Source organism: Sus scrofa, chromosome X (assembly GCF_000003025.6).
Source record: "Sus scrofa isolate TJ Tabasco breed Duroc chromosome X, Sscrofa11.1, whole genome shotgun sequence".
In the NCBI taxonomy this organism is placed as follows: domain Eukaryota; kingdom Metazoa; phylum Chordata; class Mammalia; order Artiodactyla; family Suidae; genus Sus; species Sus scrofa.
In genome coordinates, this window is record NC_010461.5 from 111,409,633 (window position 1) to 111,436,705 (window position 27,073).

General features: G+C 45.2%; 1 protein-coding gene across 11 annotated transcripts in view; it reads right to left on the minus strand.

The window, feature by feature from the left end:
• The window catches only part of MAP7D3 (MAP7 domain containing 3), a 48,693-nt gene extending 38,095 nt beyond the window's left edge, over positions 1–10,598 (minus strand). For 6 of the 11 annotated variants that reach the window (XR_002340634.1, XR_002340635.1, XM_021080052.1 and 3 more), the window contains exons 1-5: positions 8,408–10,012; positions 4,583–4,681; positions 4,119–4,199; positions 2,534–2,697; positions 902–1,028 (exon numbers count right to left, since the gene is read on the minus strand). Coding sequence is in view for 9 of the 11 variants with exons in the window: in XM_021080052.1 (XP_020935711.1) it covers positions 902–1,028; positions 2,534–2,697; positions 4,119–4,199; positions 4,583–4,681; positions 8,408–8,516 (580 nt within the window). In the remaining 2 variants the exon portion in view is untranslated. The other 5 variants (XM_005657925.3, XM_021080053.1, XM_013991020.2 and 2 more) reach the window with 5 other exon arrangements.

A 27,073-nucleotide genomic window follows, 5' to 3' on the forward strand; every position in this document is an offset into this window, starting at 1 on the left:
GTGACATTTGCTTGTGTAAACCAGAAGTCCCCTCTTTAAGCTTTTCAGTTAATATATAACATGTATTGGCTGAGAAAATATATAATGTCTACTGACCTCATATTTTAAAAAGCCTTATTCGCTGAAACAAAATGAGTTCATGACATAGTTCTATGGAGCATAAACATGCATTAATTACGTATACAAAGTTCATTGTCGTCATTCCTTAAATAAAAACTATATCAATTTAACTTACATTTTATGAAATTTTGTAGAATTATGTCCATACATATTTTTTAAAATAAAAAGTTAAAAATAATTGGAATAACAAGGTCCTATTACATAGCACAGGGAACTATATTCAATGTCTTATAATAAACCAGAATGGAAAGGAATTTGAAAAAGAATATATGTACATATAACTGAATCATCAGTTATATGTACACACAGTACATCAATAGTAAACAGGACAATTTTTTTTTTAATTTGCACTGGATAAAGCTGAGAGAGCTATTAATTAATTACTAATCATTTTTATACTGATTACAAGTTTAAATGGTTAAGATTTTGGATATAGTGGATAAAATAATTATAAAATCTCACCTGTTTCTTCAGCAATTTTATGACATTTATTTTTAATTAATTAATTAATTAATTTAATTTTTGGCCACACCCTCAGTATGCGGAAGTTCCTGGGCCACGGAAAGAACCTAAGCCACAGCAGTGACAACACGGTACCCTTAACCCGCTGTGCCATGAGGGATCGCCACCTGACACCAATTTAACTGCAGCCAGAGTACATGGCAGTATTTACTAGGAATACAAAGCTCACAACCTTGTTATAAATGCAACCTTACACGAATAGCCAGTATTTACATATGAACATTACTGAACTTAAAAGTTGAACAGTTGTATTAATTACCAGTTTTATCCTCAGAATTTATTGTGGAAGAGCTGACTGCTGTCCAGCCTTCCCATGACCATCTTTTTTGAAAATCAACACGGTTGCTGCTGCGTTCCAATGTACGATAAAAGACGGCTTTGAATTTCTATTTAAAAATAAATGCCAACAAATTTTTACATATGCACTATATGGTTAGCACGATTTTGATCTGTGGGTTATAAAACACTCCCAAAACCAAATTCTTCTATCAGACATATTTTTTAAAATAAAAAGTTAAAAATAATTGGAATAACAAGGTCCTATTACATAGCACAGGGAACTATATTCAATGTCTTATAATAAACCAGAATGGAAAAGAATTTGAAAAAGAATGTATGTACATATAACTGAATCACTTTGTTGTATATCAAACACTAACACAACATTGTAAATCAACTATTCGTCAATAGAAAAAAATAACTGGATATGTCTCATCTATCAATCCATACAAGGCCTTCTCTTGAATAACTAGGTTTTAATCTTATGGACATGAATTGAGGAACTGACTGTGCTTCTCTCTTTGCTTATTATCATGAAAGTATTTAGAACCGCATGTGTGCATGTATATGACTGAGTCCCCCTGCTGTGCAACAGAAACTGGCACAACATTGTAGACCAACTATACTTTCATTAAACACTAAATGAACAGAACCAAAAGTATGTCCTATTCTAGCAACTATAAAAAGACTGAGTGGTACCCTTTGGTTGTATGTCAATCATTCCTTATGTTTTGTAATTTCCCCCTCTGTTTGATTCCCTCAACATTATTTTCTCATCTCGTTGTGCTATGTCTTTTTAAAAATACACCTTAAATTCTTTGCAGAATGAGGCAGGAAAAAAGTCAACTATCACACATGTAAGTGAAATCTATGCCAGATCATCTATTATACCCACATTTGTAACATCTTAATTTCTGGGGGTAACTAATCAACTTTTCAAAAAGAGATATGTTTGTCTTGACCTCAGCTTCAGTTTAAACTGTGCAGGATAATAGCTCTACAAATATAAATGCTACAATGTGGCACAACAAAGGCAGTGACTCATAGGAACAGAGTGCCAAAGACACCAAAACAGAGTCCAGAGAGGCAAAGAGAGCAGCAGGGCCACAAAACAACAGAGACAAACACAGGAAAGAGAGGGGAGCAAGGGAGAGAGAACGCATACAAGAGGGAGCCAGGGAAGCGTGGGAGAACACAAGGGCTCTGATTTGGCTGGAGTGCTGAGAAGCAAGCTGGTCAGGGTCAGGTGCAGGCCAGTGGGGATCAGCAAAGGCCTGCCGGCTGGCCTGGAAATACTAGGCAATGGAACAACACCCTTTGGTAGGGGAGAAAGCTGTTCAGAGCAAAACCCAGGCATCAGGCACCCTCTGGGCCTGTTCTGCAAGCGGACAGGGCTGTCCTTCTGGATGGTCAAGGCTCCTCTTTACCTTAAACTCAGGGTCTGATCAGGACTGGGCAAGAGCTGCTACCACTGAAGGTAAGAAGAAAGGAAGAGTTGGAATTGGTTCTCTTTCTACACAAGGGCCCACTATAGGCAGAGAATGGGAAACAAGTATTGCAGAGCCACACAACACAGTGTATCAACAGATTAACAGGCTGGGAAAACATTTACCCTTTCCTCCTGTAATCTGTCTTTTCTCCTTTTTTCTACAGATATTCTCCGTTGTTCATCCCTTTCTTTTTGTTCTCGCAACTTTCGTTGCTTTTCCTCCGTTTGTTTTTCATATAGGATCTTAGACTTTCTTTCTTTTTCAAGTAGTTGTGTTTCTTTATTAGCTGAAATATTCCAAATGCAAGGTAAGAGCCAAGAAAATATTTGTTTTCCACATTACAGAGAAGGAAAAGTTGATATATTTTATTTTCTTTCTTAAAAATAATATAACCCATACTAATAACTAAAGATTAATAAAGTGAACAGATATGGCAATGAAAGAATCATTTCCACTGGGTGTTCATTTAACTCCCAAGAAACGAATTGGCTTAAATGATTCTCCTCCTGTCTGAGCCAAAATCCCAAATTCAGAAGAAATATTTTCTTTTTTGTGATGTTTCTGCTGACTTGAGCTGAAGTCAAAACCCACCAGATTAACATGCTATACATTAAGAATCAAAAACAAAAAAAACAAAAAAACAGGGCCAGAATATGTTTTTTTCCCTTCTACTAGGAAACTTCTCTTCAAAGGCCACATCTAGACAGATAATAATGAGCATGTCCGTTTGACCTTCACCGGCTTAGGCACATTCCACATTATTGAACAGCAAGATGTTTTCCTACATTCAGTTTCCCTCGGTAAAGCCTGGAGAGCTTTTACGCAGTTGTAAAATACTCTTCTAAAGAGTTACAGAAGAAACAGCTCCTCAACAAAAACAAAGACAACTGCTATTCCATTTGAATGAAGTTGAGCACTAGTTTTGCAATGGATTTACAAAACCAGATGGGAAAAATACAAAGCTGAAAAAGGAGTTCCCATGGTGTAGGAAGATCATTCTTTTAGATCCTAACTGATACAAAGTTACACTTGAGAAGCATAGCAATCAATCAGTGAAAGATACCGTATCTATGTTAGCATTACTAGTAACTTCATTTTTTTTTTTTTGGTCTTTTGTCTTTTTGTTGTTGTTGTTGTTGTTGTTGCTATTTCTTGGGCCGCTCCCGCGGCATATGGAGGTTCCCAGGCTAGGGGTCTAATCGGAGCTGTAGCCACCGGCCTACGCCAGAGCCACAGCAACGCGGGATCCGAGCCGCGTCTGCAACCTACACCACAGCTCACGGCAACGCCAGATCGTTAACCCACTGAGCAAGAGCAGGGATCAAACCCGCAACCTCATGGTTCCTAGTCGGATTCGTTAACCACTGCACCACGACGGGAACTCCCCTCATTTTGGTTTTTAAGAGTCATTTTTATTAAAATCCCATTTTCAAGGAAGAAATTCTCATGGCTTAGTCTTCAGAAAATTAAAGCTAACAGAAACTATCAGTTCGAAAATAAAATAATTTGGTCAAATATTTTTTATGGACCATCTTTATCTAATTTAGTATAAGTTTTTAATCCAATATAATACATACAATAAAAAGTATAATCTATCATATAAACAGGTTAAAAAGTTAAGTAAAATCACTTCATAAAATAACCTTAATATAAAATTTATTTTAAAAATATTAAAATATTGAATATTTTTAAAAGTCTAAAATATACCATCTTGTCTTTTTTTCTCTTCTCTGCGCTCCTTCTCTAATCGTTGTTTTATATCATTTTTAAGCACAGATCCACCTAGTACTAGAAAAAAAAAGAACACAGACATAACAGACATTAATAGGATATCTAACTTTAAGAATATGACACTTGGAGTTCATGTCCCAGCAGAAACAAATCCGACTAGGAACCATGAGGTTGCGGGTTCAGTTCCTGGCCTTGCTCTGTGGGTTAAGGATCCGGTGTTGCCATGAGCTGTGGTGTAGGCCGCAGATGCAGCTCAGATCTGGTGTTGCTGAGGCTGTGGTGTAGGCTGGCGGCAACAGCTTCAATTAGACCCCTAGCCTGGGAACTTCCACATGTCGTAGGAGCGGCCCTAAAAAAGGACAAGAGACAAAAAAAAAAAAAAAAAAAAAAAAAAAAGAATATGACACTTTGACATCTATCAAGGCATCTAGAAATTATACCTGGTTTAAAGGATGACTTCATATTTGAGGATTGGGATGGGAGAGTGCTAAAGCCCCTCTGATTCCGTCTTTCTTCAGCAATGGCATTGGCAGCAGCAACTACAATACAGGGTGATAAAGGAAAGGGGTTAGATATTAAGAATACAAACAGCTAATCCTGGGGCAGCAAAGCACAGCCAATTGTATCTTGGCTAATAAAAGATAGCAAAATTATGACCAATTATGCTGGGTCAACAAAGACAAACTGAGTGAGTACCTATGAGATTCAAGAACAATTCAACAAATAATTAAAAGTGTTTCCTATGGACATGCCAGTCTGTCTGCATGCACAGAGAGTTGTTAGTGGAAGTAGCACCACAAGCTGGTGGATGAGTAGGAGCCAATGATGAACAGCTTTCAAACATGCCTCAGACAAGAACAAGTTCTAGAAAAACTGAGAGGGCAAGGATTTGGAGAAAACATTTTGCCATATAAGTAGGAGAATTTAGAAAAGATTTGCAGTGTATGGATTTGAATTTGGAAGCAAAAGTGTCAACAGTGAGAGCCTCAGAGATTGGGCCCAATATTAAGAAGTACATCTATAAATCATCTAGATCAGGGGCTTTCTACCCCGGCTGCACACCAGAGTCACCCAAACTGGTTTGGTTTTTTTTTGCTATTTCTTGGGCCGCTCCCGCAGCATATGGAGGTTCCCAGGCTAGGGGGCGAATCGGAGCTGTAGCCACCGGCCTACGCCAGAGCCACAGCAACACGGGATCCGAGCTGCGTCTGCAACCTACACCACAGCTCACGGCAACGCCGGATCGTTAACCCACTGAGCAAGGGCAGGGACCGAACCCGCAACCTCATGGTTCCTAGTCGGATTCGTTAACCACTGCGCCACGACGGGAACTCCATAAACTGGTTTTTTTTAAATGATTTTTATTTTTTTCCATTATAGCTGGTTTACAGTGTTCTGTCAATTTTCTACTGTATAGTAAGGTGACCCAGTTACACATACATGTATACATTCTTTTTTCTCACATTATCATGCTCCACCATAAGTGACCATAGTCTCTGGTGCTAACAGCAGGATCTCATTGCTAATCCATTCCAGAGGCAATAGCCTCAATCTATTAACCCCAAACCCAAACTGTTTTTAAAGAAATAAGCGGAGTTCCCGTCATGGCGCAGCAGAAACGAATCCGACTAGGAACCATGAGATTGCGGGTTTGCTCCCTGGCCTCGCTCAGTGGTTTAAGGATCTGGTGTTGCCATGAGCTGTGGTGTAGGTCACAGACGCAGCTCGGATCTGGTGTTGCTGTGGCTCTGGTGCAGGCTGGCAGCTACAGCTCAGATTCGAACCCTAACCTGGGAACCTCCATATGCTGCAGGTGCAGCCCTAAAAGGACAAAAAAAAAAAAAAGAAAAGAAAGAAATTAGCAATGTCTTCTCCCCACTTCCACTCTCTAAGAGTGGGGTACAAAAAACTCTGTTCTGATGCAAGGCAAAGGTGGAGACACACTCAATGAATTTCCAATGTCATGGTGTTATCCTAGGTAGGAAAATGTCAAGCAGATAAATTATGATACAAATTTACACACCTTGTGTAAACAGGTAGAAAATGGTAAATAAACTAAAATTCTAGGATGATACACATACAAGTTATTATTGGGGAATTCCCTGAACTTTTTCTTTCTTTTTTTTTTTTTTTTTTGGTTCCCTGACCGGGAAATGAATTCCCTGAACTTTTTAATTCCATATATGGTGGTATCTAAAATGCCCCACGATACTGGGCATCCTCAGGAAGGAGTTGGGGAATAACACTGAAAACTCTCTTCTACCCTTATATAAAAGCATATCACAAAAAATGCAACAGTTGAAGATGGGCAATTGAAATAAGGGACTAGGAAGACTACGGACTTTTGAGATTTTAGTTGCCACTGAGGAAGGATATCTGGGAGCCATTTAACAGAGTACCCTTGAAAGCAACATCACAATTGCTGCCATAGGAATTGCCTTTCAAAAGGGAAAAAGGATTTTTTTAAATCCCAGAGGCCTAACAGCTCAGATAGATAATCCATGAATCTAGATAAATCTGAAGATTAGACTCTTCTCAGCTTCCTCAAGTTATTTAACCAGCATCAGTTTTGTGGACAATTATCCTCTGAATTTGAGTACTAGTATATTAAGAAAATTCTTAAATAAAATATAGTCTATAAATTAATCAAATATCATCCGACACATCCTTCTCCCACTCACAGCATTTCTGTGTGAACACAGAGAAAACCACTGTTGTTTTCACACATTTGGTTTTCCTGATTAAAAGTCCTAAGGAAAGTCCACATTTTGGTACAAGTTAGTTGCCATAAGGACAATTTCCCTCAAAACGTACAATTGTACCAGATTAAAAGGTCTCATTAATCAGAAATAACCTTAGAAGTAGCTGTGGTGTGAATAATGAACCAAATCATATGAAGGTTATAATATCAAATCTGATTTTTTGAACTTTACATCCAAATTCCTACTGGCAAGAAATACATTCACCAAAAAGACAGGCTCTAAAAATGATTTGAAGTGCCCAGGTAACAGGGGAAAGCCTTTATGTGTGGACTTAACAGAATGAACATTTTAGCCAACTCCATTCCCAGAAGGAATTTACTTAATTTACATTATAGCAACATAAAGTGCGATAGAATATTTCTGTAGGGGTTTTTTTGTTTGTTTTTTAGGGCATATGGAGGTTCCTAGGCTAGGGGTCGAATCAGAGCTACAGCTGCCAGCCTACAACAAGCCACAGCAACACCGGATCCTTAATGAGGCCAGGTATCGAAACTGCATCCTCATGGGTGCTAGTCAGATTCATCCCCACTGAGCCGTGACGGGAACTCCTATTTCCGCAGTTTTTATACTAACTCTAAATTCCAAATTAAAAGTTATCTTTTGCCTGTAGATGAAATAAATAAAGTGGATATTATTCTTTTATTTTTTTACAGATGAGAAAACTGGAGATAAATACAACTTTCCCAGATCACACAGGTAGCAAATGGTAAAGCCAGAACTTAATTGATTAAAAAGCAACTCTAGTTTGAAATATCACATAATTATCAAGGTCCAGACTGTGCAAAACTGACGTCAACCTCTATATGACTTAGTTTAATATTCCCACCTCAGCTACTTCTAAGGTACAATAGAGCTACTTCTTTTTACAATACCATGGTGAAGGAATTAAGGTCTAAATTTATAAGACTGATTCAACAATAAGTAAATGGGTTCTGTATTTCCAAAATATACTTTTGGAAATACAGCAATGGAAATCTTTTAAAGCATTTACCATTTTTAAAAGAAAGCACTATTACGCTGTAGCTAAGAAAGGCCTAAGTTTAGAGAAAATGTGTAAAAGACATTACAAAAAGAAAACCATTCTTCCCTCATCGAAGGTGAGAATCATCCCAGCTATCTAGCCCAATAAAAGCCCCAGAATGAAATGAACCAAACACAGTTGCCACTAGGAAGCCAAAGTTAAAGAATGCTTTACACCTGATAAATTTTTAAAAGACGTCATTGAAATTTTGAGGCCGCTTCTGGACATAAAGCATTTTAGGTCATTTCCAATATAGTAGAAAATCTCTGCTTCTCTCCAGAAACCTCTCTTCCTCAAAACACACACACACACACACACACACACACACACACACACACACACGCTCAATCTATGTCACAAGAGCTCTGTTTAAGAATGGTGATAATTAAAGAATGGTAATAATCTTTTTAAAACTGCCCAAGCACAATCACCCCCAAATGCTTAATCCATGAGATGTCAATGATACTCATCCCAATACTTACCAGCAATTCTACATTGTCTGCCACAGCTGTTGCTCTTGAAATCACTCTGAATTCTGACATAAAAATCTGTAGCATCCCTGCCTCTCCATGACCTTTCTTCTATACTCATTAGAAATATTAGATCACATAAACAAATATTTTTTATTAGGTAGCAACGGACATGGATGGCAAAAAAAAAAAAAAGATTTCTTTTTTAATTATAAGAAGGGCTATGGTTATGGCAGAGAATACCATGAAACCAATCGCTACAGATTGATACAGTGCTATTCACTCTTATTTGGATACACAGAATAAAAAGAAGCAATTGCTAAAGTCTTATCAGGAGCTCTTGCTGGATATAGCTTTCAAAGTGTAGGGGGCTGGGGGTGTCTAGCAGCAGAGACTTTCTTCCAACAGCCCAGTCCCTGAGCCTTCTCACAGCTGCTGGCCCAGTCCTGAATCCGCCTTCATTCAAAGCTCAGCAGTTGGGAGCGGTGTGGTCTCTCGCAGATCCATTCCACCCGCACCCATACCGACGACCTCTGGTCCCAGCCTATGACAGTCTGCATGTCATCTGGCCAGGAAGAGGGTAAGAAAATACGAAGAAAAAAAATAGGAAACCAAAGAAATCTGCAATTGGGGAACCACAAAAATAAGTCGGACTCAGGGAGTTTTGCCTAAAACAGCCCCAAGGTCTACTATTATTTGGATAATGGAAAAGAAGCCATTGCCACACAAAGTGACAGAACATTTCATTGACTCTTTGTCCCCTTCAGGAAAATGCTGCCACCATGAGGTTAAGTTCTAGTCAAGGTGGTTCTCTGTGAAAATTTAGCATGTGATGTTTTCAATTCCTAATATGAAATGGGCAGCAAGGATGGGAACTAGGGTTCTGAGTTATGCCTTTTTTGGGCGGGGGGGGGGAAACAGCTTTAAGGTTTTGGTTTGATATACTGTCAATTCCAGCAACTGCCCCATATAAAATTTAAATACTTTTCAACATTCAATATACAAATACTTTGGGGGATTACCCAGAATGCGGGTTAGTTCAGGGAAACAAGTCAGTTATCAGGGAGACTTGGGTGGCACTAATAAAGCAATGCGAATTGCCTGCCAACTCTCCCTCTAGGTGAACCATAATAAGCTAGAGACAGAAGAGGCTCTCTCCCTACGGAATGATGAAAAGTCTATTTGCGTCTGACATATTCTCTGGGGAGTTAATTCAAAGCGTTCTGAAGTAACAAAGCCTCTCAGGCTAAATTATTTTTTCAAATGCAAATCCAAAATCAATACGGTTGTTTCATTCAAGCTCAGAGAGGAGGAAGCTAACCTGAGAACTAAAAGCAACCTCTCACAAGCAAGAAATACTATCTCGCTCAAGCAGGGGAGCAGTCCCCTGGGCAATGCGCTGCCAACGTTTCTAAAATTAACGATTTTTAAATCGTTATCAAGGAGGGAAAAACTTTTTGGCGATGGGGCCCGTTGAGGAGAACCCTCTGAAGTGCTGACTCCCGTTCGGTTCAGCCTAAGGTCTGCGACAGGTCCCACGGAAGGTGACACCGTGGCCAAGTCGTGTGCTACAGGAGGCAACCCAAAGCAAGACCACCCCCCCAGGCCCCCTCCTCACCCGACCTTGACCAGGAGGATGCGGGAGACGCAGCCTTGGGCCAGACATGGGTTGCGACCCTGAGAGAGGATGAAAGCTCGAGCGCCCGGGGCAGAGGGCAAACTCCAGGGCTGCCCGGGGCCGCGAGGGCGTCCGCCGCCCCCCGAGGGCAGGCGGGGCTCGGGACCGTCCGGGGGGCCCCGGGTCCCCGCCCTCCCGCCCCAGCAGCGCCGTTAGTTCTCTCGCGCGCCGCCCGCCAGGGTGCGGCTAGGGCCCGCGGTCTCCTCTCCGGTCCCATCACGGCGCCGCATCCCGTGTCCGGGCGCTCTGGCACAGGTGAGGGGAGGACCGGACGGGGCGCGAGGTGTCCGGAGTCAAGTTGTCCGGCGCGGGTCGCGCCGCTCCGACGGTCCCTGGGGCCGCGAGAACCCTGCTTCCCGCGCAGCCCCGAGCTCCCCTCACCCCCCCGGGAGCCGCCGGCCGGCTCACCCATCCGTTCCCGCAGCCCCTTCAGGGACGTGCGGGTGCGCTCCGCCATCTTCCGAGGGGCTGAGTCCCGAGCCGCAGCGGGCGCTGGGGCCCCAGTGCGCAGGCTCTGGCGCGGCTGCCGCGGGGGCCGGGGCCGTGGCGCCGGGGGGCGGGGCGGGGCGGGGCGGGGCCCAAAGGCAGCCGCGCCCACCCCGGACCCGCAATCGCCGCAGGGCTGCCTCCTGTGCACCAGGTTGGGAACCAGGTTGGGCGACCCCCTGTGTAAAGAAACCCTCTCCTACGTCCGGTGCTCTCCCCGCACCCTCATTCTGGAGGCCGGCCAATCATCAGCCGGCTTGGCCCTCCAGCATTCCTTTTTTCTTTCCATCACTTCTACCTACCTTTCTTCATCCATTCATTCACTTTCTAAGTGACTCCTGGGTGCGCTTGCATCATGAGTTAGTCTTTGAAACACTACAGAAAGGCCCAAATTGGGGGGAGAGGCCCAGGGAGAGGTTGGGAGAGAGAGAGGTTCTTGTGGAGTGTTAAGGGCTGAGTAAAGACTTTCTTAAATAGTCTTGACACTATTAAGACACTTTAGGTTGTCTAAAGTTGTGTGAATTATCTTTAGGCTGTTTGTGGGTCATTAAAGTGAAGGAGAGGACATTGCTGTTAATCTCTCCGGATATAGATAGATATTCCTAAATTCTTAGTATCCAGAATGCATAAAGATCGTTAAAAAAATACTTATAACCGCGCAAAAGTGAGCAAAAGGTATAAACAAGCCTTTCATCGGAGAGGAAACACAATAAGCATAAAATGCTCACACTCTTAAGCACTCAACAGAATACCAGTGAAAACCACAGGATAACATGTTACACCTACAGATTTGGCAAAAATTAAAGAGTGGACACTAAGTGCTCCTGAGGATGTAGTTTAATATTACTGGGGCAAAATAGCACTGTAAATCAATTATACTTCGGTTTTAAAAAATCCTAGTGGGGAAAAAAGTTTGGCATTATAGCATCTGAAGCCCTGCTCCTGCCTATATACAGACACCAGCACTTTTAGCAGGACATACATGATTAGGGCACCAGCAAGCACATATACATACACACTAATTCAGTTTTGATGGATTTACCTGGCACTTCACAAAGAGAAAATCTAGAAAAATGAAACCTCACTTCTGCAGTTTCTTGCAAAAATGTTGAACCCACTGTTAGATGGTGAACCCATGTAATAGTGAGGAAACATTCAGACAAATCCAAACTATGGCATATTCTGCAAAACAACTGACCTGGAATCTTCAAAATGAAAGATTAAAAGCAAATTTCAGGAGGAATTCCTGCCATGTCACAGAGAGTTAAGAACCTGACTGCAGCGGCTTGGGTCGCTGAAGTTGTGGTTCTATCCCTGGCCTGGTGCAGTGAGTTAAAGGATCCTTCATTGCCACAGCTGCAGCTCCAGTCGGAGCTGTGGCTAAATTCAATCCCTGGCCCAGGAACTTCCATGTGCCCTGGATCAGTGGACTGTTTCAGATCAGAGGAAGCTAATGAAACCAAGTGTAATAATGTATGATCTTTGATTAGAACCTAGATTAAAAAAAAAAAACAACTTGGAGTTCTCATTGAGGTGCAGCAGAAACGAATCTGACTAGCATCCGTGAAGCTGGCCTCACTCAGTGGGTCCAGGATCCGGTGTTGCCCTGAGCTGCAGTGTAGGTTGCAGATGCGGCTCTGATTCCTCGCAGCTGTAGCTCTGACTCGACCCCTAGCCTGGGAACTTCCATATGTTGTGGGTTTGGCCCTAAAAAGCCATAAAAACAAAACGAAGAAACCAAAAAAAAAAAAAAAAAAAACTCTAAAGGGCATTCATTACTGGGACAATTAAGAACGTTTGAATATGAACTGTACAATAGATATTATTATATCAAAGTCAAATTTCTTGGGTTTGAGAATGAGAATGATATTGTGGTCTTGTAGTGTCCTTTTTCTTAAGAAGTAAATGCTGAAGAATTTAGCATCATAATGTCTGAAACTTACTGTCAAGTAGTTTGGGGAGAAAACAGAGCAAATATTACAAAATGCTAAAAACTGGTAAATCTAGATAGTTTCACAGATGCTTATTTTACTTTTTCAACTCTTCTGTGGGTTTGAAATTTTTCAAAATAAATTGGAGAATTTTTTTTTTGAAATCTAGAAAGATTGTCTTCAGCTTACTTCTAGGCATCACCATTTTGGAAAAAAAACGTTTTGGAACTACGAATATGGGGAGGCACTCTCTGAAATCTTTTCAGATTTAGAACCTATAAAGGCCTATAAAGGGACAATAAACAGATCTACAAAACACCAAATACATGCAGCATGTGCCTGCAGCTGGGTGAGTAAAGTGGCTCCCTGGAGCTCAGAGGGATGAGAATTCATTCACGATTAGGGTAATCAGAGAAGACGTTGTGAAAAAACTGGCACTTATTTTGGACCTGAGGGCCAATTAAACAATCACTCCTTAATTCCAATCCCCCACCGGTAGCTGAGTGAGGCAATGGGCCCATCTGCGGCCAGATTGCCCCATTTTTCAAAATAAGCTGGAAATCTGGATTTTAATCTAAAGTCTCTTTTTAAAGGAATGATGATGGGAGTGCCTGTTGTGGCTCAGCGGTAACAAACTCTGCTAGCGTCCATGAGGATGCAGGTTTGATCCCTGGCCTCGCTCAGTGGGTTAAGGATCTGGTGTTGCCATGAGCTGTGGTGTGTGTATGTAGGTCGCAGACTTGGCTCAGATCCTGTGTTGCTATGGTTGTGGTGTAGGCCGGCAGCTGTAGCTCCGATTCGAACCCTAGCCTGGGAACGTCCATATGCCACACCTGTGGCCTTAAACAAAAAAAATAATGACAACACGAAAAGTTTTGAAAAAAAATGGTGCAGGTCAAATGAAATGATCAAATAGCTAATGGATGTTCAAGTTTCCCAATTATCTCATTTTTTATGTTTGACTAAAAATCCAAACAAGGGGAGTTCCCATATGGCTCAGCTAGTTAAGGACCTGACATAGTCTCTGTGAGGATACTGCTGAGGATACAGGTTTGATCCCAGCCTTGCTCAGTGGGTTAAGGATCCCGAGTTTCTGCAAGCTGCATAGGTTACAGATGCGGCTCGGATCTGCTGTGGTGTAGGCCTGCTGCTATAGCTCGGATTTGACCCAGGGAACATACATATGCCACAGGTGCAGCCGTTAAAAAAAAATCCAAATAAGGTCCACACATGGCATTGATTGATGTGCCTATTGGGTCTCTATTTTATTTTATTTTATTTATTTATTTTGTATTTTTGCCTTTTCTTGAGCCGTTCCCACGGCATATGGAGATTCCCAGGCTAGGGGTCGAATCTGAGCTGTAACTGCCGGCCTACACCAGAGCCACAGCAACGCGGGATCCGAGCCGCGTCTGCGACCTACACCACAGCTCACGGCAACGCTGGATCTTTAACCCACTGAGCAAGGCCAGGGATCAAACCCGCAACCTCATGGTTCCTAGTCGGATTCGTTAACCACTGCGCCACGACGGGAACTCCTGGGTCTCTATTTTAATCTATAGATAAACCCTTCTCTCTAACATCTTTAAGAGATCATTGTGAAATTTACAGTCATTCATTCTGTAGAGAGGTCACTCAACAAAACTTTTGACCACCCACTCCATGCCTGGCAGGCTGGGGAGAAGGAGATAGACAAGATTCCCCTTCAGTGTTGCCTTGGGCCCAGAGCAGATCGCTAAGGAGCCTCTACAGGACTGTCCGTACATTTCTCAAAACAACGCTGCAACTGGAGGCTGCCAGTTGGGGAGAGAGTCTCTTCTGGAACCAACCCAGACTCAGAGCTGGGAGACAACCCAGGCGACTCGACTCCTCTCCTCCTGTGTTTGGAAAGCCTGTGTTCCCCAGGGAGAAAAAAAGAACTGGATCCTGTTCTTTTTTTTCCTGCTTGGCTATTTGTTCCCATAAGCCTGACACCAGCAGGAAAAACATTCAGAAACCACAGTCATAATAGGTCTAGGAATTGTCACATTTTTCTTCTATTAAAACATTGAATTCACGTGTAGTAAACACTTGGTGGATTTAGCGAATCTAACAAATCTGCCTTTAAACTGCCACTGCCATTGCCCTGTCCTGAGAGTTTTAAGCTCCACAGCCATAAGCTGGCTGTTTCTCTTCATCCTGAACTACCTGTCAGATTCATCCATCCTCCACACAGCGGAGTCAGGGCTGTGCTTTTTCGCTCTTTTGTTCTCCTCTCATTTCTGACTCCTGCCTCGCATCTGCTGTGGCTTGGCTGCGATGCAGGGGGAAGAGTGATGTTTCATTCTCAGCTTATCTCTTGCCAAATCAACTCACGTTTTCCTTTCTTTTCCCAAATCTGCATTTTTCTTCTCTCCTAAGCTCTGGTCGTTTCCCGTTTGGTTGATGGCAGGTTCCAGAATTCCCACTGCAGCCCCTCGCCCCCACCCCCTACGATGACCCTTCAGCACCCCTCCCCCAGCCCCCTTCCCTTTGCTCTGAGGACCAGGGTGACTTTGCTGTCTTTCCGGGAGTGGGGTGGGGGTGCTGATTCTCATGGCCTGAGCTCACCAGGGCTGGAGCCCAGGAGCTTCTGGGGAGGGGAAGAGGAGGCCACTGCTGTCAGTGGGATCAGACAAACCTCAGAGGGGAGGAGACTGGTGGCAGCAGTGGCCACGTGCTTGGAGCAGTAGGTGCGTCTTGGACACTTACGGGTGGATAGTAAGAGCCGTCATTTGTCCAGGGCCTCCCCACTGGCAGGCACAATGCTTAAGGTTTCGTGTGGATTATTTCACATAATCCTTCATGAGATAGCTTCTGCTACTCTCCTCGTTTTTCAGGTAAGGAAACAGCACAGCTAGGAAGTGGCAAAGGCAGGATTCAAGGCCATGTGTATCTAGTACTCCTTCCACGGTGTCTCTCAATTTACCAGCTAATGCGCCTCCATCCACTCTTAATTCCTAACTTAGACCCCAGACCCCACACTCAAGCTACTCTGCTTCAGAGATGAGCTTTTTATGATGGATAAGGCCTTCGTACAGCTACATCTCTTAACCCAAGTATTAGCGTAGCAGTGTCTTAAGTCCTTAATAGGACTGGCGCTACCTATTCAATGAGAAACCTTTGAAAAATGGGTGTTTAATATATATCTGGCCGTAGGCAAAAATATTACTTTCCTTCTAGAAAGGCTCGGCAGAGTCAATGAATGTCAAGCACTCAGGACTGACTTCAAAATGCACGTGTGAAGGAACATGTGCCACATCTACTGCACTGTTTACCCTGCAATGGGTATTTGCTGAATGAACGAAGGAGTACTAAGAGCCTCCGCAGTACTCAAGGAGGAAGGAATGAAAATATTTTCGGTGGCTACCAGGGTGTTGAAAAGGTCTAGACTTCGAATTATTAAAGGGCAAGCAAATGTCCTCATTTTTTTCTCTCGACTTCAAATAAAGTAGAGCAAACGTGGGCTGTGGCTTCTCCTAAATACAGGGTGTGTAATATAAAGGAAGCTTCAGGGAATGCCCAAAAGCACAAAATATCAAGGAGTGCCCTTTAAAGACACTTTGGAATTTCTAATAGAGCTAAAAATTGGTAAAACCCAGATGGGAGAAAATGAGAAGAAAAGAGGAGTCAGGATGATTGGTTCAAACACAGATTGCTGGGCCCTGCTCCCAGAGTTTCCGACTCTGTAAGTGTTACTAGTTGTATACCATATACCTCTAAGGAAAGGAACCCACTCATGTCTAGTGTGAGGTCAAGTGCAGCAGAGAGCTTAATGTCATTACACTTGGATGCTAATACTACAGAATTCGAATCCAGATCTGGAGGTCTGGCCAAGGCCTTGCTGGGGAGCATCCTGGTGGGGGGAGGCGCATCACAGACAGGGGTGGGGGGGGGGCTGCAGGCAAGGATGCCTGAGAGCATTTGTAGCACACTTTCCAGTGACACACCACACGCCCGATTGTCCTTCTCTTCCTGACACCCCTGCCCAAAGGACAGTCACGCACACCTGCCACTACATTCTAAAAGGAACCTAAGGTGTGAACTCAGGGAAAGTGAAGACAGCCAGGTCACACCCAGGACAGGAACAGCAGAAGGAGCTCCTCTCCTCAGGACCCACGAGGGAAACGTTTGCGGGGTCAGAACGGTTCAACGATTCTGTCCTCCTTGAGAATTCCTTGGCAAAACTGGCTGATACCGTTGCAGAGTCAAAGCCCGCGGGTGTTGAAAACCTCATGGTTTTCTCACGGTCAGCTCACAGATCTATTTAGAGCAACGGGTACCCGGAGAGACCAAAGGCGAGAGCGGAGCAGCCTCCCCCCGGGCGTCTCATCTCTGCACGGGCGGTGGGCGCGAAGGACTCGGCCGCTCGCAGCCAAACCGCCAAGGGTCGGCCCGCCGGGCAGCGCCTAGAAAAGAAAACCCTCCAGAGGTTTCTGAGAGGGGGCTAATGCAGATGAGGAGGAGAAGAGGAAAAGCGTGGGTTACTCCCGAGGCCAAGGACCATTGTCCTGCGCTCCCATGAAAGACACACAGCCTGGACTTGGCTTTTTCTTTCGTTTCCAGACACCTCGGTCAAGGACGGCTCAGGGAACCGGAGCGCGAGCAGGGACGTCAAGGCCCCTCGTTTCCCCCCGAGGCTCAGAGAGGCCTCTGGACCCCAGTTCCCATCGCTGGAACCCAGGGCTCCGGACACCCTGTACCTAACGCTCTTTCCTCTACACACACGTGCAAGGCTGTCCAAAGCGTCTTGATGCAAAAAACCCGTGAGAGTTGCTGATCCCGCGCTGGAAACCATTATGTAATCCAGCTGGAACGGGACCTCGGCCCTCCGATGAAAACCTCCAATGAAAACTGAAAGGGACACGGGAGGGGAACCGATGGAGATCCCGCTGAGCTGTGAAAGGCACACTCGAGGGACGTTTTACACCCGTTATTTTTGCGAAGGAGCCAATGAGTCGGCCCCTACCTGCTGCTCCACCCACTTCTCACTGCTTCCTCCCGGGCGCCCTGTTCTGCGGCCGCAAAACCCCGACAAACACCTCAGCACCTCGCCGAGGCCTGATTCAAGAAAACCCGACTCCAGAGTTCTCGAGATTTCCAGAGGTATGTGGAACCAGAGCAAGAGAGGGCCGCTGAGAGCAATGCCTGGTGATCCATGCCTGCCCGGGCTCGAAGACTGGCAATATGGACCTGCTGTTTAATCTGGGAGTCAACGTGGAAATGCAAGAAATGGCCAAGCCCAACAGAGCCCCAGAGCTTCAGGGAAGCAACCAGACTAGCCCTTAAAACCAGACTCTATAAATGGTGCCTGTTTAATGTTGGTCAATTCTCAGAGGTGTTAGCCTCAGAACCCTGCGCAAAGCTCTCCCGGAGAGGGTTTGTGTGCAGTGTGTTTTGTTGTTGATGAGCTCAACTGAAGCACACCTGGGGGGAGCTGTTACTGTCTTCTAGAACTAACCAGCACTTTTCTCTGTGGGGGAGGAGGAGTGAGTGTGTGTGTGTGTCAAAATCTGCTTTCCTCTGGATCTGTGTACACTGAGAAACTGCCAATCGAGCTGACTTCAGGGAAAAAAAGGTGTGAGAAATAAAGCCCTGATTTCAATTTTAGTCCTGTAGAAATATTTGGGAAGCCTGCCTGGTGGTGTTTTCATGATTAAAAATGACCCCGTGTGTAAGCTTGACAGGGACATGGCCCACAGCTGGCCTGACATATGCTTTTTCCCATCTCCATATGTTTCATTTATATCTTAATCCACAGCCTGCTGGGAAATAGCCGGGGAAGATGGCACCTGGGGGACCGCGGTCAGTGGCCCCATGCTATTTTCTTAGCCTGCGGTATTCACACGTCCTCCACTATGAGCTGGAAGCTGGCCCTGGGCCTGCGGAATTGCCACAGGGCTGACTGCAGGGGAAAGAAAAAGCGAAATGTGAAATGACTTTGTTCAAATGTTAGTCAGGGAACGTGTGCGCTCTCTTTATACGAGGGGGAAATGACATTTGAAGCAAAGTGTTTCCAGGAGAAATGCTGTCATTATATAAGCCTTCAAAATCTAGTGACTGACTTTGACCTTGTGACATCCGCATGCTGGCTGCCTGTTGCCTGCTGCCCTGCGATGAAAAGAGCACGCGTTTGGAAGCGCAATACCTCTGGGCACGTGTCCCAGTCCTGCCATTTAAAGATTCTTCGACCCTGAGCCTCAGTTCCCTCGTCTGTAAAATGAGGATAATAACAGTTGCTTAAAACTGTTTTATTGATCCTCAAATCAGTCGATATAAAGGATCAGGTAGGTGCAGTGCTCAATACACGCTATGAGCTCAACATAAAATCGTAGTAATAACAATAGCTAATGTATCAGAGGTGCGGATTCTGTGCCAGGCATTCAGGTGTGCTCTTTGTTTCCACATTGTCTCACTTATTTTTGACAATAATGCTCTGAGGTCAGCTGAATTATCCCTAACATGCCTAATGCTATTAATAATGGTCATATACCACACAGCACAGATTGGGATAATCCCAAAATTTCTAATCCTGCCTTTTCTCCCTCATCTGCCCTCACGCTTCCCCCGCCCTCCACTGAGTTTTGCAGCCACGGGGCTGGAGATGATCCGCCAGGTGACAGGAGGATGAAGGCAGCAGGCCAAGGGAACAAGCCTTCTGCCACCCAAATGCTGGAAGAGGGGTCTGCAGTCAGAGACCAGAGATCACATTTCCATGCAAAGAGTGCTGATGGTGTGTAACTACCTGACAAAGAGGCTTGGGTGGGTGGGGGGGACATGAGAGATGGTCATTCACATCCTTGACATCTTTTTGAAGCCGAATACCGGAGCTTCACAGAGTGCCCGGACCTCTAGGTTTTCCTGCTCCCCCACCCCACCCCTCCCTCTGCTTCCCTCAGCTGTTGGGGAGGAGAAGACCACGTCCTCCCGTGGGGGAGGCACAGGGCGGGAGCAGACACCGTCCAGAGAGATCACAGCCACTAGGATGCTTGGGCTCCCCTCACGTCTGCCATAAGAAAAATGGCCTTATTGGAAGTTAGCTTTTGCAAGAAGGGGGCATCTCTTGAGAGTAAAGCACAAGCTGAAGCAGCATCAAAGGACAATCAGAGGGTCCCAGTCAGCCCCGGAGGACTTACGGCCAAGAGGGAAGAACCTGGGGTTAACCCAGGTCACATGGCAAAACACATGGCTCCGCCCACCTCCAAAGGACAGCTCCAAGGACAAGTCCCTGAGAAGCTTATTTAAATACTAACTGAAAACAAAGCAGCTCCTACTTTCCCTTTGGCCTGCTGGAAGCCCCAAAACAGGATTTCAACATTTTTCCCCTCACACTATCTGTGCATGGTCCCAAATTCATTCCGAGAACTTGGAAAATCTTCCAGATTCCCCACCTCCCTGCCATCTCTACGAATTCTCTGGGTGTGGTGGAAAGGAAGTACTTTCAGTCTGGTCCCCAGAATTCACGCAAATATGAAAGACAGTAATATAACGTTTTGTTTTGTGTCTTATTCAAAAATAGAAAAGTTGTATTTTTCTCCAGTGGCATTTCATATCACTCTTCAAAACAAATCTGTGGTTAAGGGACACACTGGGGTAAGGCCAGAGACAGACAAACTCCAGTTAGGACTTTTCTGATAGCTCAAAGACATTCAATTTTGAAAGTTTAGCGATTTAAGATCTAGCCAGCTTCCCTCCTCATTTTACCATGGAAGCAACCTACGCGGAGTGACTTGTCCAAGGTCATGTGGCTAGTCAGTGGCAGACCCCTGTGTTTTAAAGTCCCATTTTTCAAAATGCTGTTATACACAGTCACTATAATCCTAGAAGGGGGCCGTTTTGTGTGTCGAAATGGATAAGATGATTAGCTGTCGTGAGGATTCAATAACGTCTGCAAAGTGGCATGCTGGACGCTAAGCCAAACGACATGAAAAGGTTCTATCCATTACGCATTTTCTTTCCTGGATAGTCAGGGCCACATCTATTTTGAGTTTACATAGTTGTAATGTGTGTGTCTATATCACTTCTTGATCTCTCCTTTTCGCTTCATACAGACCACATACTTACCGTTTTAATGCCTCAAGAACATTCCATCTGGTCGGTAGCCTCTACTTTTTTTATACACTCTACCATTACCGAACCCCTGGGTGGTTGCCAGTGTCTCACCGTTATATATAGCAGGGCTCGGAACAGCCTTTCATAGCTTGCCACTCTCCCACCCTCTATGCTCCTTTTCAGCTGGTTTCTTTGGAATATGTTCTCAAAATTGGAATGAGGCGTTCCTGCTGTGGCTCAGCGGAAATGAATCTGACTAGCATCTGTGAGGATGAGGGTTTGATCCCTGATCTCACATCCCGCGTTGCTGTGGCTGCGGCGTAGGCCAGGGCTACAGCTCTGATTAGACCCCTAGCCTGGGAACCTCCCTATGCTGCGGGTGCAGCCCTAAAAAGAAATAAAAATTAAAAAAAAAAAAAAGGAATGAGACGTATAAAGAGCTTTCAAAGCAGATCGCTCTCCAGAGAAATACCACCAGTTTACTGTGTCTGTGTGTCACCAGTGACGGGAGACTTTATCATTGGTGGAGGGGGAAGAAAAGGTGGTTTAACTCTTCTGTCTGGACATTGAAAAGGAACTTGGGGATTCTTGGCTACAGCTTCCCAGGCCGCCCCTGCTCACCCCACCCTCATCCCTAGGCAGTGCTCATGCTTTCCTGGCCTTTCTCTCACTTCCTCCTGCTGCATAGACTCTTAGAGGCGAAGTGACAAGTGACCATGCTGACACAGGGGAGAATGACATTTCCTTATCAATAGGAGGCAAAATCGAACAAAAGCAACACACGCAAGTGTGACGTGACCATTCCAAGTGCTTCACCAAATAAAAGGTTGGGGATTCACTTGTAAATTTCCATCATGGACCAAAAGGTGATTTGGGGTTCAAAGATCAGTTGATAAGAAAAGCCTGCCATTCCAGAAAGAAGATCTAACTGCGGATCTATGTATCCATGTGCTTGAGTTTGAATATTTGGCCCACTGGGCTCAGGGTGTCCGTCCTGACTTCTACCACCTACCCATCGTCGATGATTTAATAACAACGAGTTACATTTTTGAGGGTTAAAGCCACATGTCATCTCATTTAATCCTCTCAACCGCCTCTGGAGTGGACACTGTTATCATTCCCATTTTACAGATGAGGAAACTGAGGTTTAGAAAAATGATTTAACTTGCCCAGAGTCATATACCTAGGAAGTGCCAGAGCTGTGATATGAACACAGGTCTGACTCTAAGGCTTTGGTACTTGATCTTGTCCTTCCTCTCATATTTTCCTCAGTTATGAGATGGTGACTTACCTGCCATACTGACACCAGTGTTGTTTCTAGAAGCCACGGAAAGAAAAACCCCAAAGTGTTTTGTAAAGAGTAAACAAAACGCTGCATTAATGTACAGGCATTTTATCAATGCGACGCAAATCTTTTGGATTTGATTTAGCTACAGTGATCCTACAGGTGGTCTACCTGACCACGTTACCTATGATTATTATTTTATTATCTCACAATTATCTATTTTAAGACAATCTATGTGTGAAGAGAATCTGAGAGAGAAGGGATATGTGTATAGGGATGACTGGGCCACTTCGTTGTACAGCAGATTATTACAACCTTGTAAACCAGCCATACTTCAATAAAATTTAAAGAGAAAAGAAAGACCGTTCCTGGAGTTCCCGTCGTGGTGCAGTGGAATCCGACTAGGAACCATGAGGTTTCGGGTTCGATTCCTGGCCTCTCTCAGTGGGTTAAGGATCTGGCGTGGCCGTGAGCTGTGGTGTAGGTCGCAGAGGCGGCTTGGATCTGGCATTGCTGTGGCTGTGGTGTAGACTGACAGCTGTAGCTCCTATTAGACCCCTAGCCTGGGAACCTCCATATGCGGTGAGTGCGGCCCTAAAAAAAAAAAAAAGAAAGCAAAAGAAAAAGAAAGAACAGTTCCTGAGACGTGCGTCCCCCTCACAGAGGAGTTTTGCAACTGCAGCGCCGGCTTGCAAGCGGGCTGGCGGGAGGAAGGCGGCACTCACCCGTGTTGATGTCGTCGATGTTCCTGATGGTCTTATCCATGTTCCCAAAAGTGTCAGATGGCCCAGGGGAAGGCTGGGAGCGTAGCAGTCATCTACCCCAGGTCTTGCTGTAGTGGCGAGTCATGAAGCTGACGAGCACACGGAGGGGGGCCCACTTCCACTCCTAAGGGAGAGAGCCCGGGTGAGGCGGAGGGCCCCTCGCTGTCTGAACTGGAGCCCACTGGGAGGCTGCGGGCGCTGGACGAGGCCTCAGGCATCTTCTCACCGGACTCCGACCCCTCCCGTGTCTCATTTCCTGAGCAAAGCTTTACTGTTTTGGTGACACATGTGTGGACTCTCCCTCTGGGGACAAGGGGAGGAAAAGCATGGGCGTGGGATGTCGTATCAGACGCTGTCCTGGGAAACTAGGGAACGGCATGCCTCGGGGCGAACCTGTAACACGCCTGCCTGTCTGCGAGGTGCCTCCCTGAGTGCGACTCGCCTCCCTATCCTTTACCTGCAGGGTCTCTAATTCTAGCAAAATCCCATTAGCATGCACCTGTTGCAGATGAGGAACTCAGGGCCCCAGGATAAACTACAGGCCTATTCTGTGCCCAAAAGAAGGAAAGGGGAAGACGTGGGGGTTGTGACTTCAGAGGCTGAGTTCTAGTCCCCACTGTGCCGCTACGTACCTGGGCGAACTTGGCCGCATCATTCCAATTCTGCTCCATCTTCTATAAATTAAAGGATCCTACTCACTTATTTCTCTGTTTCTTTCCAGGCTTTACATGCTATGCCTTTTTTGATATCTGTGCCATAATTTGTGATTACTTTTCATTGGAATGAGGCCTGTTTAGTTACTCAGGAAAATAGAAATACTCAGTATCAAGGGCAGGAATCAAAGGTATAGACCAGAGAGATGCGCACAGAAATGATAATAGAAGAACGCTGTTTCTATTTGGCAAAGCTGAGTGTTGCTGCCACCTAGTGACGGAAAGGAGTGTTGCTCCCAGGCAAGGCCCTCTCCTGAGCGGGCCTCGGAAACAGCTGGCAGAAATCATCCAGTTGACTAGTCGTACAAGACTTCACCGCTATGTTAAATCTTACAAGGTTTCTACACTATCTACTCCCTTTGACTAAAACGATGTTGAGAGATTGCGTCTCTGTGCATTATTATTATTATTATTATTATTATTGCTATTATTATTTTGTCTCTTCTAGGGGCACACCTGTGGCATCCGGAGGTTCCCAGGCTAGGGGTCGAATCGAAGCTACAGCTGCCGGCCTACACCACAACCACAGCAATACGGGATCCGAGCCGTGTCTGTGACCTACACCACAGCTCACAGCAACACTGGATCCTTAACCCACAGAGCAAGGCCAGGGATCGAACCCGCAACCTCATGGTTCCTAGTCGGATTGTTTCTGCTGAGCTACCACAGGAACTCCCTGGGCATTATTATTAATAGATGTGAGATTGTGCATATACTGGGTCCTTTCCCCAGTGGTCTTCTCCTTCCCTCAGCTGGAATCCCAGAACTGTAGACGGTTTGACAGGAAGGAAGTATCCCCAGAGAATTTCTAGGGCACCCCATTTCATAGTACAGGGGAGAAATGTTTTGGCCAGGGTCATGCAAGTAGTTAACACAGGCAGGAGTGACAGGAGACTGGGCCCAGAACTCTGGAAAATGATCTGATAAAATCCACCCCAGGAGTTCCTGTTATGGCTCAGTGGGTTAGGAACCTGACATAGTCTCTGTGAGGATGCCAGTTCGATCCCTGGCCTCACTCAGTGGGTTAAGGATCCGGCCTTACTGTGGCTGTGGTGTAGGCTGGCAACTGCAGCTCTGATCTGACCCCTAGCCTGGGAACTTCCATAGGCTGTGGGTGCGGCCCTAAAAAAAAAAAATCCACCCCAAATGGACAAGATTAGATATTGGAGGAAGATTAGGAGACACCATGAATGTATTTGCATATTTAAAGAAAACCTGAGGGTCCTGGTGGAAAGGAATGGGTGGTCGGGCAGGAAAGCAAGAGGTGCTGATGCTGAGGAGAGCTTTAGGCACTAGGAGGCGCTCTCTGTGCTGGGATGAAGGAAGGGCTCACTCCCTGAGACTCCCAAAGGCCACCAGCCTGCGACTCAGTCTTCCGGAGAGGCAGTCCCACTGAGTGACCAGGGCTGGGGTTCCTTTGCATCTGGCATAATCTTACCTTTTCCTCTGCTGACAGGAAAAAATATCAGGTGAGAGTGAAAGCAAAGGTTATTGCTGGATACCTTGCATTTGCTAGAATGCATTATTATTTTTACTATTATTTTGGCCTTGCCCAGGGCATGTGGAAGTTCCCAGGCTAGGGATCGAACCTACGCCACAGCAGAGAATTCCCTCCTAGAATGTATTTTTTAAAAATCAAAAGCTTTTGTTATAAGAAATCACTTGCAACTAACTCATAGCCTCTAGATGCAGTGGTTCACATACTCTTGTCATGATTCTTTGCACAGCCAACGACCTTTAAGGATGGTGATGACGGCGATGGCTGACATCGCCAAGGATGTCCACTGAGTCAGGGCCTTTGTCTTTATTATCTCATTGCCATCTGACCAAAGCCCAATGAGATCCTCATTTTAGAGCAGAGTAAGCTGAGGCTCAGAGAGTACTTAGCCCCTGACTAGCTCATCCCCCTCCCTTTTTGTTGTCTTTTTAGGGCTGCACTCACGGCATATGGACGTTCCCAGGCTAGGGATCGAATCAGAGCTAGAGCTGTCAGCCTACACCACAGTTACAGCAACTCGGGATCAGAGCAGCATCTGCGACCTATACCACAGCTTCCGGCAACGCTGGATCCTTAACCCACTGAGTGAGGCCAGGGATCAAACCCTCATCCTTATGGATCCTAGTCAGGTTCATTAACCACTGAGCCACAAAGGGAACTCCCTAGCTCAGCCCTTAATCACCCCCCGATACCACCTCCTCCGGGACAGCTCCGCCTCGCAGGTGGGCTAAGCCAGGGAAGCAGGAGGTGCACACTCTGGCCAGGAGCCCTGTACCTTTCCATTCCGAGGGGCAAATTCCCTTCTGGCTAGGCACAGACTCCTACTGTATTTTTCACTTTTCTGATTTATTTTTTATTAAAACATTTAAAAAATTATACTTGATTTACAATGGTCTGTCATTTTAGGGCGTCCCCGTTGTGGCTCAGTGGGTTAAGAATCTGACTAGTATCCATCAGCATGCAGGTTCGATTCCTGGCCTCGCTCAGTGAACCTGTTAAGGATCTGCCGTTGCCTTGAGCTGTGGTGTCGGTCACGATGCTGCTCGAATCCTGTGTTGCTGTGGCTGTGGCGTAGGCCGGTGGCTGCAGCTCCGATTCAACTCCTAGCCTGGGAACTTCCTAAAAAGCAAGTACACAAACAAACAAACAAACAACAACAAACCCACCACTGGCAAAACAAAATACAACGTTCTGTCCTTTTAGACCCCATTGTAAATTGGTGCAGAGGTGTTCTAGAAACACAGTCTCTCCTCGTGGAACTGATCCAGCAGCTTGGTAGGCTAGTTGCCTGTAGGGGGAGAGATTACCTCAGGAAAATATTTCCCCTAATTTCCAGCAAATTGTTTGCTGGGCGGGGATGGAGGGGGAGATACACCGTAGGAGGACAGGTGACTAGGGGAAGAATGGTGGATTATCTGTTGTTCCGGCTTATCAGAACAATTGCTTCTCTCTAGGAACATGGATTGTTAAGAACTGACTGTGCAGTTAAGTGATTCAAACCTTCCTTCCTCTCTCCCACCAAATCCCCTTCAGTAATAAGCAAGCACGCGAGGAATGAATCACGAAAACGCAGGGACTGCCTTCCAGTGTTGGTCACATCTGAGTCTGTCTTCTCATTAGATATCAAATTATCAATTAGGTGAAGAGTTTCTCTAAACTGGACTCTCCCATTGATCCCACGTTAAGTCCAAGTAATATGAACAAAGTGTGCACTGTGGTAATTTCACTCTGGCCACACCCCTCCCCACGTCATGTTTTTTTTGGTTCCTTAGATTAAAAATACATGCAAAAGTTTATATAACATTTTATGCTGTCTCTCTACAGTTTTTTTGTTTGTTTGTTTGTTTTTAAGGCAGAGGACAATTAGAAAATCTCAACAGGAAATAGTTGAACACAAGCTGAGAATGCTGTTTAAAAAAGAGGAAGTGACGGAGTTCCCGTCGTGGCTCAGTAATTAACAAACCCATCAAGGAACCATGAGGTTGCGGGTTCGATCCCTGGCCTCGCTCAGGATCCTGCATTGCCGTGAGCTGTGGTGTAGGTTGCAGATGTGGCTCGGATCCAGCGTTGCTGTGACTGTGCCATAGGCTGCAGCTGTGGCTCCCCTTGGACTCCTAGCCTGGGAACTTCCATGTGCCAAGGGTACAGCCCTAAAGAAGAAGAAGAAAAAAAAAACAACAGAAGAAAACCACGAGTTCCTGTTGTGGTGCAGTGGGTTCAGAACCCAACATAGTCTCCATGAAGATGCGGGTT